The sequence below is a fragment of the Rhinolophus ferrumequinum genome, chromosome 3, assembly GCF_004115265.2.
Source record: "Rhinolophus ferrumequinum isolate MPI-CBG mRhiFer1 chromosome 3, mRhiFer1_v1.p, whole genome shotgun sequence".
Classification (NCBI taxonomy): Eukaryota; Metazoa; Chordata; class Mammalia; order Chiroptera; family Rhinolophidae; genus Rhinolophus; species Rhinolophus ferrumequinum.
In genome coordinates, this window is record NC_046286.1 from 73,856,297 (window position 1) to 73,872,087 (window position 15,791).

Consider the following 15,791-nt stretch of genomic DNA (forward strand, 5'->3'; position numbering starts at 1 on the left):
TGCAGAAATATTATTGGACCAACTATTCTAGTTGCCTGCTGTGTTCAGAATATTGTTTTAGAAATAAGGAACCACTGTTAAGAGAGACGGTAAGATGCAGTCTTCGTGATTTAAATGAAAAAATTAATTTGTCTCAAAGATTTTAGAACCCAATGAAACAATATTACACAGAGATGTAAAATGACAGTGAAAATTGTATATGGAATTTTAAAGCAAATGAACTGTCAGTGACAAGTTTACCTTATTAGAACACACTTTCTGTCAGAAAAAAAACCTTTTGATATTGTTTTAAAGGAAGAACATGAAATAAAACACTGCAGAAACACTTAGAGTTGCCTTGTACGGGAGAGCAGACATGTTTGTCTGTCTGCTAAGTGCAAAAATTATGCTGTCAGTTAACAAAAACTATGACTGACCCTCTGGTTTTATTTTTAAGTTTATAATAAGAGTCTGCTTAGCATAATAAAGAAACAGACATAAATCAAAATCCTTTCTGCATACATTGCAACAGATTACTTTTCTGATCTCTGGTTATGAGTAAGACTGCCAATCTCACAATGTGGTTGTGAGGCTGAAAGATGCTAACGTATGTACAACGCTTGGCACATAACGGGCTCTGAGCAAATATCAGTCATTTTCTCTTTAGAGGGCAAACACAACACTGCTACGTGACCAGGAAATGTTAAGCTTTATCGTCTCCATTTTAAAATCAAATACAATATACAGTCAAAAGTTGAGTGTATGATGAAATAACCTTTATTCTGGTGCTCAGCAGTTCTCTTTGAACATGTTTTCTCCTAGTGTTCAGGTGGTAGTGGATCAGACATGGTTCCGGGTCCAGTAGGAACCTTTGGCCGACATTATTCCTGAACGCCATCTACTGTGCCAAGTGGATGGGGCAGAGTAATCAGTCTCCAAAATCATTCCCAGAAACACACTAGAGGGGAAGTGCTGGACACGGGGCAGATTTACCAGGAAGCTACAGAGCCTACACTTCAGAGACCCTCACCTAGACAAGTCCCTTTTTCGACCTTGCGTCTAATTTGTGTTTGTAATTTACATTCTTCTCCTAAAAGAAGGCCCCTCCAATTAGATAACTTTCAGGCCCCACAATACTTGGATCCACCCTGGATCCACCCTGACTAGACTGTCAGGTAAAGGAAAAACAAAATTTCAATGTAATTTTAAAAGGATGAGTTTTCCAATAGCAAGAAAAGTAAGTCTTGCTTGTATTGTCCAAATAACAATTCGTAAGTAACCCTTGACCACAAGCTAGCACGTGTCTGTCTAGGAAAGTGCTCTCTAGTCCAGCATCTGCCAAAGAATTACCCATATGAAGAAGTGAGAAAGGAGACCACCTGTCAGTCTGGGAGTGTGCAGTTACATTGTCCAGGTATTTTATTTCTCACATTTTTCAGTGAGTAAAGGGCAAGGGATAAATGGGAACCAATATTACATTGATCTGACTCAGTACGTGCCAAACAATGGGTTAGGCACTCTACATATATTATCACATTTTTATTCTCACCTAAGTAATATCACCTAAATTGAGACTTGGGAGAAGTCAGGTAACTTCATTTTATGCAGCTAGCGGAGCCAGAATTTAAACACAGGGCTTCTTCAAGTCAAAGCCCTGGTTCTTTCATCCTCCCTATGTGACTGAGGCTTACCTGCCAAGAATTAATCAGTCACTAGGAGGGAATGCACATTTAACCTACAATCAACCTAATGATTTTGAATACCTAACATCCTGCCAGACACTTAGTTAGCTTTCTTCCTTGGCTCATTCACTTACCATATATTATGAGCCTACTGTGTGCCAATCATTGCACTGCCTATAATGTGCTGCTCTCTGTTTAGTTACTACTGCTTCAATAGTGTCACCATAACCTAGAAGCTTTCCAGATAGGTAGATTGATAGTCAGATAATAGGTAGGTAGGCAGGCAGGCAGGCAGGCAGGCAGACAGACAGACAGACAGACAGACGGACGGACGGATGGATGGATTCACAAATATACGTATTGCTGAAATGAAACTTTATCCATTAATATGATTAATCTTTTGGTGTTTTAAAAGTGACCTCAAAAGTCCTTTTAAAATTCATATTGTTTATTTAAATGAAAGTTTAAAATTTTATTTCTTTTATCACTAAAACTGAAATACTGCATATGATTTGGATTTAGCCACTTCAAACTTTTTATTCTGAAAACTTATAAAATAAGGTTGTATTTTGAAATGGATAATTTTCTTTATCTATCAATATTTTAATTTCTCTTTTCGCATTAAGACATTCTCTTTTTCCTGAATGATTTTATGCTCTTTCCATAATCATTGTCCAGTTTTTGAAAAAATGATTATAACTGCGCTACCACCAAAGTTCAGGGAGCTACACTGTGTATCGGGGAAGGAAAGCGTGATTTCAAATGAAATATGTACAGTTGTGGACTGTAGCCAAGGCCTAACAGAGAAGAGTCAAGCAACCACTGGAGGATTTAACTCACCTGTTAATTGTGAAGTTCTCAAATGCATTAAAACATTCACTGACACATTAGTCCCAAAGCAAAGTCAAATCTCGTATTGGGAGCATTTTAAATAAGTTTTCTAAACAAAGAACTTTATATACTATACATATATATAAAAAGTATAAGAATAAGTGACATGTGACTTTAAAGTAGTAGGTGCCTCCTCTGTAGTGAAATGGAAACTCTTTTTAGTTGGTCCTGTTTTAATCACAAGAGAGTTGGGCAGTATAACCAAATCTTTTTTAATGAAATAATATGTTTTCTTTCATAAGTGCTCAACTAACAAATTGTGCACATATTTGAGTGAAAGATGGCATCGATTTATTAGTGTCTATGAGGATTCTGAGTCACGCATCCATTATATCTCAAAGAGTAATATTTTGATTATAACATGGCCTGGGTGCTTGAGACGGTGTCTATCACATTGGGTCTATGGTGTACTATTTAAGAATAAATTCTTTGTTACATTATGGATGAAACTATATTTACATGTAACTTAACTGCAGCATTAGAGGAAAATATTTAGTTGCCTAGATGACATGATGCAAACAAGTCTATAAACATATTCACAAATGGTATTAGAGTTGGCATTGTGAAATTAACATGACATTGTGAATACACTTATAGCTGCTATTGTTTTATTCCACAAAAAGAGCTTTCTGTTCCTTAATGTTTATTCACAAAAAATGTACATAATCCTTACTTTTAAGGAATACTCTTTACCTCCTCTTACTCCCCAAGTCACATTGTTCTTGCTGATCGTAGCATAAACAAAATATACTTTCACAGCATTTTAAATTTCCTCCTTACCATTGAGTTAGGTGTTTGTCTAGAAAGATATGTGGGTTTTCTTTGGGATGTGATTGATTATATATTGGTCAAAATCAGCCAACATTGTACCTGAAATGTTATTGAGCTTTGTACACAGGAAGTATTTGATACAAATATGATCTTGGAGAATGTGATTATAAGTAAATTGACAGCCTCAGGAAAACAGTGAAAGGCTTTTTTTTTTTGCAGAAACTTGTAAGTGTTGTTCCATAACACTTGCTAGATTTTACTTTTTAAAATTTTAATAACCTTTCTTTCTCTTTCTCTCTTTTGCTGATACAGATCCACATCCAGAGGACTGAAGGATGTGACCATATGACCTGTTCACAATGTAACACTAACTTTTGTTATCGATGTGGGGAGAGATACCGCCAGCTCCGTTTCTTTGGAGACCACACATCAAACCTCAGTATATTTGGATGCAAATATCGCTACCTCCCAGAGAGACCTCATCTAAGGAGATTAGTGCGAGGGTCGGTCTGTGGTGAGTATCCCATGGCTTCCAGGACTTTTCCCTGGGAAGTAAGCAGAGATGCTAGAACTTAGAAATGTAATAGCTATGATAATTCTGAGCACCTGCCAGGTATTCTAGTGGGGCCTTCACCCCCAAACAGGAAGAAGATTAAAATTAAAAATTTAAGTTTGTTAGCAGGACGTTACTTACATGAGCAAGCAGATTTTATTCGAAAAACAAATTATTCATTATACTGCAGAAATGTGAAGTTATTAGTCTTTTAAATTTCTGAAACCATATTGTAAGCCACTTGTTGAAAGAAACAATGTCACATTTATTTTTATATTGACAATACCTAGCAGCAAATCTTCCACATATCCTCTATTCATTCATGGAGGACATACAGTCCAATGCAAAAAAAATCCATTATGTTTCAGAGCCTCCGTAACGGAGTTCTATCGTATCTATATAGTTGATAAGTCATTGTATATATTTTTCTATTGTATTAATAGTTAATATTAATAACTCACAGTTAATGAAATGAGTATCAAATATCCTCATTACATACAAACCCAAGTTTAAATATCCCTCTTCATACTCAGCAATACACAGTCTCATATACAAATATGAAGCATAACACAGATTCCTACTTTAGCCCAATGCCACCTCCTTTCTGGGATTCATTGTTCTTCTGATTTAATAGTTCTTCCAATACCTCACTACTTCTCTGGAATGTACCCACTGTGAGATTTCTTCCTCTCTTTTCATCATGAAGAAGTCCGTTATTTCTTTCTCAGGCAGTCTATCCCATGCAAATGCAATACTTGTTAACATCTTCCACGTTTCCACTTTTCCACCTACTTTTGCCTAGTTACTTCATAAACATTTATTTGTGTCTCTCTGGCCCTCCATCACTTTATTGCTATTGCGAACCATTCCCCTCTGTAGAATGATATGATGGTTAATCAGAACAAATGATACATTTTATTAGGTAAAAGACAGAACATATATTTTAAAATTCACTTGAACTTATGGAAACCAGTGCCATCATTTTCTAAAATCTTGTATGATCTATATAAATATCCTTATTGAACTTTAAACATAATTTTCCATAGCCAACAGCATTTCATATAGTCAAGATCAGTTTTAATGATTTTCAATGTTTGTTTTCTGTTTATTTGTTTGTCGTGCTACCCATTGTAATTATATAACCAATATTTACATATTAGATAAATAGATTTTGGAGGGATAGCTATCTATAACAGTACTACCATGAGAAAACTAACTGTAAATTAAGTTATGAGCTGTAACCTATTTGTAAGTCCTTACATATAGAGAGCAACCTTAAAACACAAAATCCTAAATTTTCTGCATTGTTGGTTATTTTCTTTCCTACTTCAATGTCATTTTTTGGCAAGATGTTTTCTTTCATTTTTATTTTAAGTAATCTTTTATTTAAACATCTTTCTTTCCCCTTTTTGTTTTTTCTGTTTAGGCATCCTTAAATAAGGAAAGTTATTTCCTGCCCTATTTGTCCAATAATATTTTGGATGAATTCTCTTTGTGTCCTCTCACTGTTTACCTAGATGCCACTAGAATCCTCTTCTCAGTTCATTAAAAAAGTCGAGTTACATAACAGCCTGTGGAATGGACAGCCCATAGACATTGTCAGGAAGGAAATATCTTCTCTGTATAGTACTTCTGCTTTTTATTTTAAAATTTTATGGTCAGCTTTCTGTAAATGGCAAGAGGGGAAGGGTATTTTTAGCCTATTTTCTACTCCATGTGTGTGTATTCCAGAACAAACCTGACAAAGTAGAGAACAGCTGCCTTTAAGATAAGCTCTCTCTCCCACACATATTTTCCCACCTCCAGCACAGCTGTCCCTAACTCCTGTTGGACCGTAACTCCCAGTGGAGTGATCTCCACCTCTCCATCTGTAGAAAAGGCAGGAAAAGGGGTTACTCTGTAAGTCACAAAGTTACTTTCTCCCTGCCATATAAGAGAGATGATGCATTATGGCAAAGCCCCCCTGCCCTCTGTCCATTTGGATGTAACCCAGTTTGCTCCCTCAGATTGGGACTATGGCTGCCAGGTATCCTTGGACAGAGGCAGAGAAAGGGCCTGCTCTTCTCTTACAGCTGGAGGATACGAAATATGGTCTGCATCCCATGTGGCCATGTGTGCAGCTACAGATTCTGCTCCTAGACAATAGGAGACCAGAGATTTAAAGATGAATAGCAGCCTCTGACATGGGGGCATCACCCTAGTAAGGAGTAGTAGGCAGATTATTCAGTGAATGGCATTGGGAATAAAACTGACTGAAGAAAAATGCTTCATTCTCATATTATTCCATGCAAATATTCAAAGTATTAAAATATTTATTAGCAAAGAAAATGTAGGCTTTTAACTGATTTCTGGATGGCAAATAATTTATATGAAGAAAAGCAATGGATACCCCTCCAATAATAAATACTCATTAAAAAAAAAAAAAAAAAAAAAAAAGACGAGGTCTGAAACCAGAATTGAAGAAATACAAATAGCCAATAAATGTGTTTAAAAATATTCGATATTATTAGTAGAGATATAATTTAAAATACAATGAGATTTTTTTTGGATTATTGATCAGCAAATATTTTTGTCAAGTTAATGCTCCACTTTCATATACTATTAAATGAATTGGAAATTTTCTGCAATTCTCTTGCAAAGAAATTTGGTAGTAATGTGAAGGGCATTTTAAAATGTGTATCTAGATAGGACAATGGTTTATTTGCAAGTATAATTTAAAATAGTAAAAAGGAACAAAAAATTAAGTACTCAAATAAACAGGATATGATAAATAGATATGATAAAATATTAGTGTAAACTTAATCCCTAAAGACAGTTTCAAAAGTAGACTTAAACATGTATTGAACATTGATTGCATGATTGGAATAAGTTTATTACTTCCCAAAGAGAGAAAGTGTGTATCTGGGTCTTTGAGCTACGTAAGGTTTGGAAAAAAAAAAAAAAAATCAGTGCTGTTACTTTGCAGTAATATTTTGTTAATATTATGAAAATATATTGATAATTATTTTAAAAGGAAACATACTGAGCTATGTGTACAGGAAAAAACAGATTATTTTAAAATATGTGAGCCAATATATTTTAAACTTATGCATAGCTTTAAGAATGTATGAAATGTAATTGTTCAATGAGATTTAGTATTACTAATTGGATTCTGTCATTGGTGAAAAATATAAGTAAAACCCATGGCTAGACATTGTGTCAATTGAATAGCAATTTTTTTAAGTTAGATATTAAGAACTGTATTTTCTATTTTTCTGGTCATGATTTCAAATGCTTACAAAGACCATTTCTTAAGGATAAAAAAGTTAACATTTTTCTGACAAATTTCCAACAAATGGCTCCTTTATGTTTCTTTCTCTTTTTTTTTTTATTTTCTAATGTAATTTGTTATTCAAATTACTGTGCTTAATTTGTAGAATGGTATTGCGGGTTTATTCTTTAATTATTTTTTTTTCAATTACAATTGACATTCACTATTATATTAGTTTCAGATGTAGAACATAGTGGTTAGACATTTGTATAATTTATGAAGTGATTCCCCCTGATTAGGCTAGTACCAATCTGACATCATAAATAAATTATTACCATATTATTGACTATATCCCCATGACTATTTTGTAACTGCCAATATACCCTTCTTAATCCCTTCACCTTTTTCACCCAGCCTCCTCAACCGGCCTTCAACCTGGCAACCATCAGGTTGTTCTCTATATATTTGAGTCTGTTTGTTTTGTTTGTTCGTTTACTTTGTCTTTTCTTAACAGCTGTGTGATTCTGCTGCAATGTCCTTCCATTCCTTCCTCATCTCTTGTGTTTGGGTTTTGCAGCTATATAGATCAAGTATATAGATCAAAGTATATAGTTTGATCTATATACTGCAAAGTATATAGATCAAGATTACTATATAACAAGATATTAACTACCAGCCTCTTTTTTTGTGCTAGTGCCTGCCTCTCAAAGTTAGTGCCATTCCGATTGTGAACTCTGTGCTATGTTTGCATAGAATTAGAGTTTATTATAATCATGTTCATTTATTTATTTAGGGGGAAAAAAAGGCAAGTAGATGCCATTTGGCAACCTTATAACTATTTAGCCTTCTTATAAGTCCTTTTTAAATTTGTTAAAATGATTCATTTGAATAACCTTCAATATATTGTATGTTTATTGGAAGTTTTCTCTAACAATAGTACTGAAACATCCCATTTATTTATCCCAGTTTATTAGGTGTTCATATTGTTAGTTTTCTTTGGACCCAGAAAATAAATAAATAACGTTTTCAGATGTGGGCTTGGGCAAAAGCCCTCTGTAGTACCTACTAGCTAATTATATTTTCAAGACACAGCTCAGAATGTGTAGCTCCTGTCTGAATCTTTCAGAATCTTGGAAATTGAAAATGGCAGAGATCTAAAGGAAAAGCATAAAGATGAATGGTCCTGTTAGATAAAGTGATCCACTGGCTTTGGAATTTTTTGCTTATAGAGGATAAATGATTTATGAGATGTTTGACTCATGTGCCCAGGACTTAAATTACTAAACTTACATGTGTGTATTTGTTCTACACCTGAAATATTTCCTTAGAGAAATATTGCCTTAATTATAGTCAGACTTCTTAAAAAATAGCATACACTGTGGTATTTAAAAACATTATTGAAATTGTTGGGTAAATTTGTTTTAAGACTCTTTAAATGGTTTTGCCTTTTGTTTTCCAGCTGGAAAATTATTCGTTGCACCTTTAATCCTGGTCTTGGGATTAGCACTAGGGGCCATCGCCGTTGTAATTGGTAAGAAACACTTAACATATCTGAGATTAGAATTCTTTGAGTGCCATAGAGACAATATGAGTGTACATTGAATAATATGAGTCTGTTATTAAGTGGCCATGATACTGTTCCGTGCTTGCATTAGATAGGCAATTAGTGTATGAGTTAGAGATTCAGAGGCACGTGTTTCATATGGGATGTATTCGTGTGACACTTTTTCAGACACTTTGATCCACATATCTAATAATGCATTATTAACCACTTCTTAATACCAAAATTAATACAACTGGTATTTTAGTGAAAGAGTTCAGTGGACTAGAAACCCAGATTTTCCAATTCTGAGTTTGGATTGGAACATCAAAGGAAAGAGGCTCTGGTACACCCTTGGGTGTTTGGTGTGTTCCAGTGAAAGGTGCCCTGGGTGAAAAAGATACCTTCGATGTGTATAAGAGCACATACCCAACATATTCTTGAGAACCGACAAATAGAAAATGTATCTGTGACTTGTACAGTTTTAGCCATACAAGTATATTAAAATATATATTTAAAAACAGTGGTTCTCAGACTCTAGCATGTTTTAGAATAACCTGGAGGCCTGTTTAAAGCACAGGTTGCTGTTTCATCCCCACAGTTTCTGATTCAGTATGGGGGCAGGGTTCGTGGATTTCTAATAGTTCTAATAAGTTCCCAGGTAATGCTGATGCTGCTGGTCCAGAGACCACACACTGAGAAAAACCATTGCTTTACAGTATATTAAATTAAATGCTATAAATACTATGTAATTGTTCCACATAGTAGATCGCATTTCTTTTGTGTGTTTTTTTCCTAAATAAAATAAATTTTTCATATGTAAAGTTCTATTTAGCAAGTAATTTAATGCGTAGGACAGATAGAATTATAAAGTAACTGACATTTAAGTTTTTACAATGAGTCGGACTTTATAAAGTAGATACTATTATTATCTGCATTTTACAGTTGAGGAAATTCAGGCTTCTTCATAGGTGGTATAACTGAGAATCAAACCTGACATGTGGCCTCACAGCCCATGTTGTTAAGTAATGGACTCCTCTGCCTGAAACTGAAGTGTGAGTTCCATAGTGTGCAAATGATATGACTAGAGATAATAAAGAAGACTTAAACCGAAGATTTGATATTTTGATAGAAAACATTATTCCATATTCAAACGGGTATCACTGAGATTGTTTAAAAGGGGAGAGAGCTAAAGAAAAATAATAAAGAATGAAATCTTGTAGAAGTAAATACGTTCCATAACAGGTATCTTCCCTCTTTTTATTTTCATTTGTTGCTAAATAATGATTATTTGTAAGTCATTTGCAAAATGGAAAATGTTCAACTATATAAACCTAAATGCCTCTCCTCCTAATTAGTGTAACTTTTTTCTTTTTTTTTAACCCCTAGGTTTATTTGTATTTCCTATCTATTGCCTTTGTAAAAAACAGAGAAAACGATCACGGACAGGTATGCACTGGTGAAACGCAGATGAGTTCATCTAACTAAGCTGGTTCGGGTAGGAGCTATACAGAATGGTATACCCGCCTGAGAGTCGCATCTTGAAAAACACAGAGAGGAATCTTCTGCCATCTCGTCTCACCGGGGTTCTCTGCAGGCCACAATGCCCTAGTGCCGGTGCACTCCCAAAATGGTACCCTGTCCTTATACAAATTGCTGCTTTACAAAATTGGTCACTTTCATACACTATAAACATCTGTATCATAGTCTGACCTTAATGAGTCTTGGAAGATATTTTCATTAAGAACCAGTTATCCTCAGAATTGTCTGAGCATACCTCTCCTGAGCATTGCTTGGATTATCTTTGTATCTGAACCCTCCTCTAGCCCATCTTGTGAGACTTGGTGTGAATAACTGAAGTCCCACCTGTACCAACAAGCAACGCCACTTTTCAGAAGATAAAGGCTCCCTGTATGTCCCTGGTTTCATCTGTGGCCCAAACAATATAATTCCTTCATTCTTCAGATGCTGTAATTGTTTAAAATCTAAATGCCCAAAAGGGAACTAATGAAACTAAATTAATGAGAAGAATCATGAGTTACTGAAGTGTATATGTGTAGGGGTGCAAATGTGTGTGTGTGTGTATAAATATCTGTATTAAAACTTGGCCTAGTAACCTTGTACTTGTCAAGTTCCATGCCTCTACACTCTTTCCACATTTTCATAGACATATTTAAAGATGATGGTTCCTTTGTGGGCATAATTTGGTAATGTACTAAATTAAAGTCAATGTAGACAACAGGCTATTTCAATGTTGACCCTTTCTATTTCTTGCTCTCTTTGTCTCAAACACACAAACACACACACACACACACACACACACAGAAAGAGAGAGAGAGAAAAAAATATGTGCAATGTCACCCCAAGGATCATGGAACTTTATAAACTGACAAAACTGATAGACTGATTTTAGGAAACTTAAGACCTGAACATTCAGTTTTTCTCAGATTTCTTATGTTTTGGCATACATGTTTCACTATATGAATAAATCCTTCAGGCAAAATTAGTTAATTTAAATAGCAAGTTTGCTATAGACAGAACTGCTTAAACCTTTAAACAAATCCCTATTCTACTTAATTTTTCACCAATTTGTAATTACAGATAATTCTGCTTTAGGTCAAGGTGTGATATTATTTACTACCCCATTTTCTTACCTCTTCTCTCTTTTTAATTTGTCTACAAGTTTTTCATAAAAACAAATACTAGTTTTAAAGGATTTTTCTTATGTTTACTGCTTATATGCATAATAATGTGCTGGTATCTTCTTATGGAGGAATAATTTGAAAACAAAACTTTTGTGTTTGTGGGTTTATCTAAAATATAAACTGCTTTTGGAGAAGGAAACAAACAAACAAAACAAAAAAAAGAAGGAAATATTTTCAGGAAGTTTTACCAAGCTGAGAAGTCTTTAAAAGTAAGAAAAGGGACAAGTAACTAAGTTATGTTTTTCCTTTGTTTCATCACAAAAACTCATCAGCAGAAAGGAAGTAGTCCCCTAAGAAGCCTAAAGTTTTCACTTGTTTGCAAATCCTTAAAGTTAGCTATCTGCATAGATGTAGCATTTATTTGACAGCAACCTTGTCTGAATTGAAATACATTATGTGATAAAACATGCATTAACATGGATAGTTTGTCTTGGGCTACAGAATATAAGAACATTTATCATTTTTATTTGACCTAAAAAATCCATGATAGTGAAGTTTACTTGAAAGGATAACAAGCCAACACACTTCCATTCTTTCTGGAAAACACTCAGAATAGCTATAGCATACTTCTGGACTAGACTATTTACAGGTAGAGGAGGGTGTACCATTTATGGTTCTGGAATGGATATTTCTAAAGCATAACATGATAGAAGAAAAAGGGATGTGTTCTAGTTTCACAAAATGATCTTTCCATCCATTCATCCATCCATCCATTCATTCAACAAATATTTATCGAGTGCCTATTCTACGTGCTCTAGTATTAAAACTGAGAGATTGAGAATTTCTAGCCTAAATCTATGTAATTCTGTCATAAATTGCTTAATTTTTATAAATTTGTCTTTCCCAGATGTAGGTGTTATTTTGACAATATGTGAATATGATGATTCTAAATCTAGTGGACATGTTTATGTATGATATATATGAATGTATAAATAATATTTCCATAAAATATTATGTATGTTATATATATTATCCATATGTTTATGTATGATATATGTATACATATATAATATTCCCATAGGTGCATATGAATACATATGCCATACACATATATACCAACTGGCTAAATAACATACTCTCTAGTCTTAGATAATCTATTTTCTTCGGTTATTGTATCTGTTGTCTTTGGCCTACTCAGGGATTTTTAGTCCTTTCTTTGAATAACTTATCTTGAGGAGATATTTTTATATTATTTGGAAATGTTCCAATTTTCCAGTTACAAAGTGGTATCTGTTATCAGTGAAAGCAGTTTCATCAATGCTTGAGCTAACATGCACTGTGTTCCACAGGATTGTTCTTTTCTATGGCATAGATTTTTTTTAATTAATGTATGCATTTTTCTCTTAAAGTGTTACATATTAGGCCTTTCCCTGTTGGTGACTTAATTATTTGTCTTTTTTTTTTTTTTTTAACTAAGTGTCGTCAAGATCTTAAAAAGAAAGAAGAAAATACAAAAGGATTATTTATATGTTAGTGCCAACATGAAGGTAAAACAATAGTAATAACTTTTGAGATGAATTCTCAAAACTACTTTAGAGAATGAAGCGTACACATAAAATAAATATCTTTCTATCCAAAGGTTGTCATTTTTATATGTTTTTATTGTAAATTTAATATATACTTCTTTTAAAAAATCAAACCATTTAGAATTATAAAACACAAATTTCTCTGCCTAAGCCACCCCTTGTTTTCTAGGGGTAACCACTGTTAATGGTTTGGTGTGTGTCCTTCCAGACACTTTCTACAAATATACAAATAAGTGTTTGTGCGTGTATGTGTCTGTGTGTATGTTAGTTTTATACAAATATAATAATATTCTTACTGTCCTGTGCCTGTTTTTCATTTTATTATATATTGGTAGACACCTTTCCATAACAGTTCAAATAGATTTACCTCATTCTTTTCTAAATTACTACATATCCATTGTGGGGCTATACTTTAATTTATTCGTTTAGTGCCCTACTGAATGGACATAAAGATTGTTTTTACTTCTCCAGTATAAAGCATCAATGAAGATCCTTTACATATATTGCTGTCACTTTTTGTTAACATTCCCATAGTTTTTTAATTTGGTTTTTATGAGATATTTGTAATAAAATTTTAATGCATTTTCAGTGAATGAAATCATGAAGATAGTATATTTGAGACCTTTTTCTTGGAGAAAAAGAAAGACTATATAGAAGTGCATAACTTTTAAAGAAAAGCATCTTTTGCAGGATACTTTCCCCTTCTTGATTAGCCAAATACATACCTTGCCAAAATGTATAAAAGAAAATTCATCTATTCCAATAAAAATAAAATGTAATGAGATGTATATCAGATATCCGAGAAAGATGCATTGATATTTGGATTGAGTAAAAAAAAAAAAAAAGAAAAAACCTCGAGGGATTTAAATGAAATAAATTGATCATGTTTGTCACTTTTTTTTTTAACACTATCCATGTTCATGCATGTTGCGCTACAAAGGAACTTAATTATGCCATTGTGAAAAGTAGGAAACAATATGTTGGCAATTATGAGTGACCACAATTATTCATAGAAAAGTAGATTAGACTGTATGTAAGGTTGGGTGTCTTGTTGGGATGCTTCATAAGTTGTGGAATAACACGAAACATTTATTTCACAGTGAATCCCAGCAGTTCCCTAGAACTGCTGTATCAGGCATTAACAAGAGGCGAGGGGTCAAAACTGTTGGTACAAGCCACATCCTGTTGCCACCACCTTGATTTTCTGATAGGTGCTATTGTATCTTCAAGTAGAACAGACAGGAAAACAATGAAAGATAATTAAACACCAGTCAGGTTACAACCTGATATCATTAATTGTACTTTCTCTGCTGTGGTGTCAGGATTCAGTGCTGCCTGCCAGGAGATTCCAAGCCCCGTGCCGCTCACCCACCATCTCTTGAGTCCCAAGAGCCCTGGTGAGCCTTTATTTTTCAACCCTACCACCTAACTATATGGTCCATGGCTCTCTTAAAATACCCTCGAACTACTGGAATCTCTTCCAATCCCTGGTGACCCTCCCCAACCTCGTTTTTCTCTACTCCCTTAATACTCTAGCTCCTCTTCACTAAAAGAGAAGAGAGACAGGAGAGGGCGAAAATTCACTCTGGCATGTGCAGAGCATCAGCATTCCTTCCTGGTCTTTGTCAAATTAGAGTACATCTGCCAAGACATAGATCCCGCTCCTCCCTCGTTAAACAAATGCAATTGTTTTTACTTAGACTTTGTCCTGTCTGTTAAATTCACAATTGTTTTTTAAAAAGTTAGTGGCCTAAATAATACTAATTGGTATACTTCATTAAGTACCAAAATAAAATAAAAAATCATGCCAAAAGCCATTTTAGATTTTAATTTTGTAAGCAAGCTGCACATAGGGATTAATGTAAATCTTTAACATGGATTGTATGTTCATCCTTTCATATTTGTGGCTGAAATCTATCCCAACTATTGAAAGTAAGTTTTCCTGTGGTCAGCTTTATTGTTTTGTGGTAACACCTATTATAAATATAGCCTTAAAATTCAATAATGCACTTTAAAATATTTGTGCCATTTAAGTAATCTGACAGAATTAAGGAAACAATACATATAGTTTGATGGAGACAGTAGAATAACAGTGTTAGCTAATAGGTCACCTTAAATTTGGAGGGAGTAATCTGAAGCTGAAAATTTAAAACAAGTAAAATATACCTGGAAAAATGTAGCCAAGTTTCTGAAATTATAGTAATCCTATAAATTGGTATCAGGAGCTCAAACACAGCAAGTAATTAATAAATGTTGCCTAATAACCTAGTTGGAATGTTTGTTAAAATATTAAGTTAATTTCTACTGCAAGTTTTAACTACATCTTTATATTTCATGAAACCTATAAAAGAAATTCTATGGACTAGAAACAAAGTAAATCAAAGCTACTACCAATAGCCAGTTGGAGAGTATTTGTTTTTCAAATCTTTGTAGCTTAATTGTAACATTTTCCTCCTCCTATGGAAAATAAGTTCCAAAATCCCATTTTAATATGTATGTTTACAATTATTACTTTAATAAAACTGACGTAATTTTATAGAAGCATTAAGATATGGTCTGAATAAAATCAGAGTTCCAAAATTTGGGGAATATTCAAAATTGTGAAATGTTACCTTTTTGATACAAAGCAATGATGCAAACCTTTAAAAGCGAAATGCAGTCGAACTCTTTTGTAACTGTGGTTTTAAGGATAGAACTATACTCATTTCATAGCCAACAGTGTGTGGGGCTTCTGTTGTACATCACTGTTGTGAGGCTGGAACTTTATTTGACTTCATCCAAATCGAAGAAGCAGAGAGTCTATTTGGACCATTAGCTGAAGCCTTCATATATCACATACCTTATAGATCCCCATATATAGTGCCAATTTTAGAAGCATGTAATGATGCATATTG

The 15,791-nt window shown here is 33.9% G+C and overlaps 1 protein-coding gene across 2 annotated transcripts in view; it reads left to right on the plus strand.

Moving 5' to 3' along the window:
* RNF217 (ring finger protein 217) overlaps positions 1-13,628 on the plus strand; it is a 119,595-nt gene extending 105,967 nt beyond the window's left edge. For both annotated transcript variants that reach the window (XM_033100960.1, XM_033100951.1), the window contains 3 exons: positions 3,636-3,837; positions 8,586-8,657; positions 10,056-13,628. In XM_033100960.1, the coding sequence (XP_032956851.1) occupies positions 3,636-3,837; positions 8,586-8,657; positions 10,056-10,129 (348 nt within the window). In that variant the 3' untranslated portion in view covers positions 10,130-13,628. The remainder of the gene's footprint in view (positions 1-3,635; positions 3,838-8,585; positions 8,658-10,055) is intronic.
* The last annotated feature ends 2,163 nt before the right edge of the window (positions 13,629-15,791 follow it).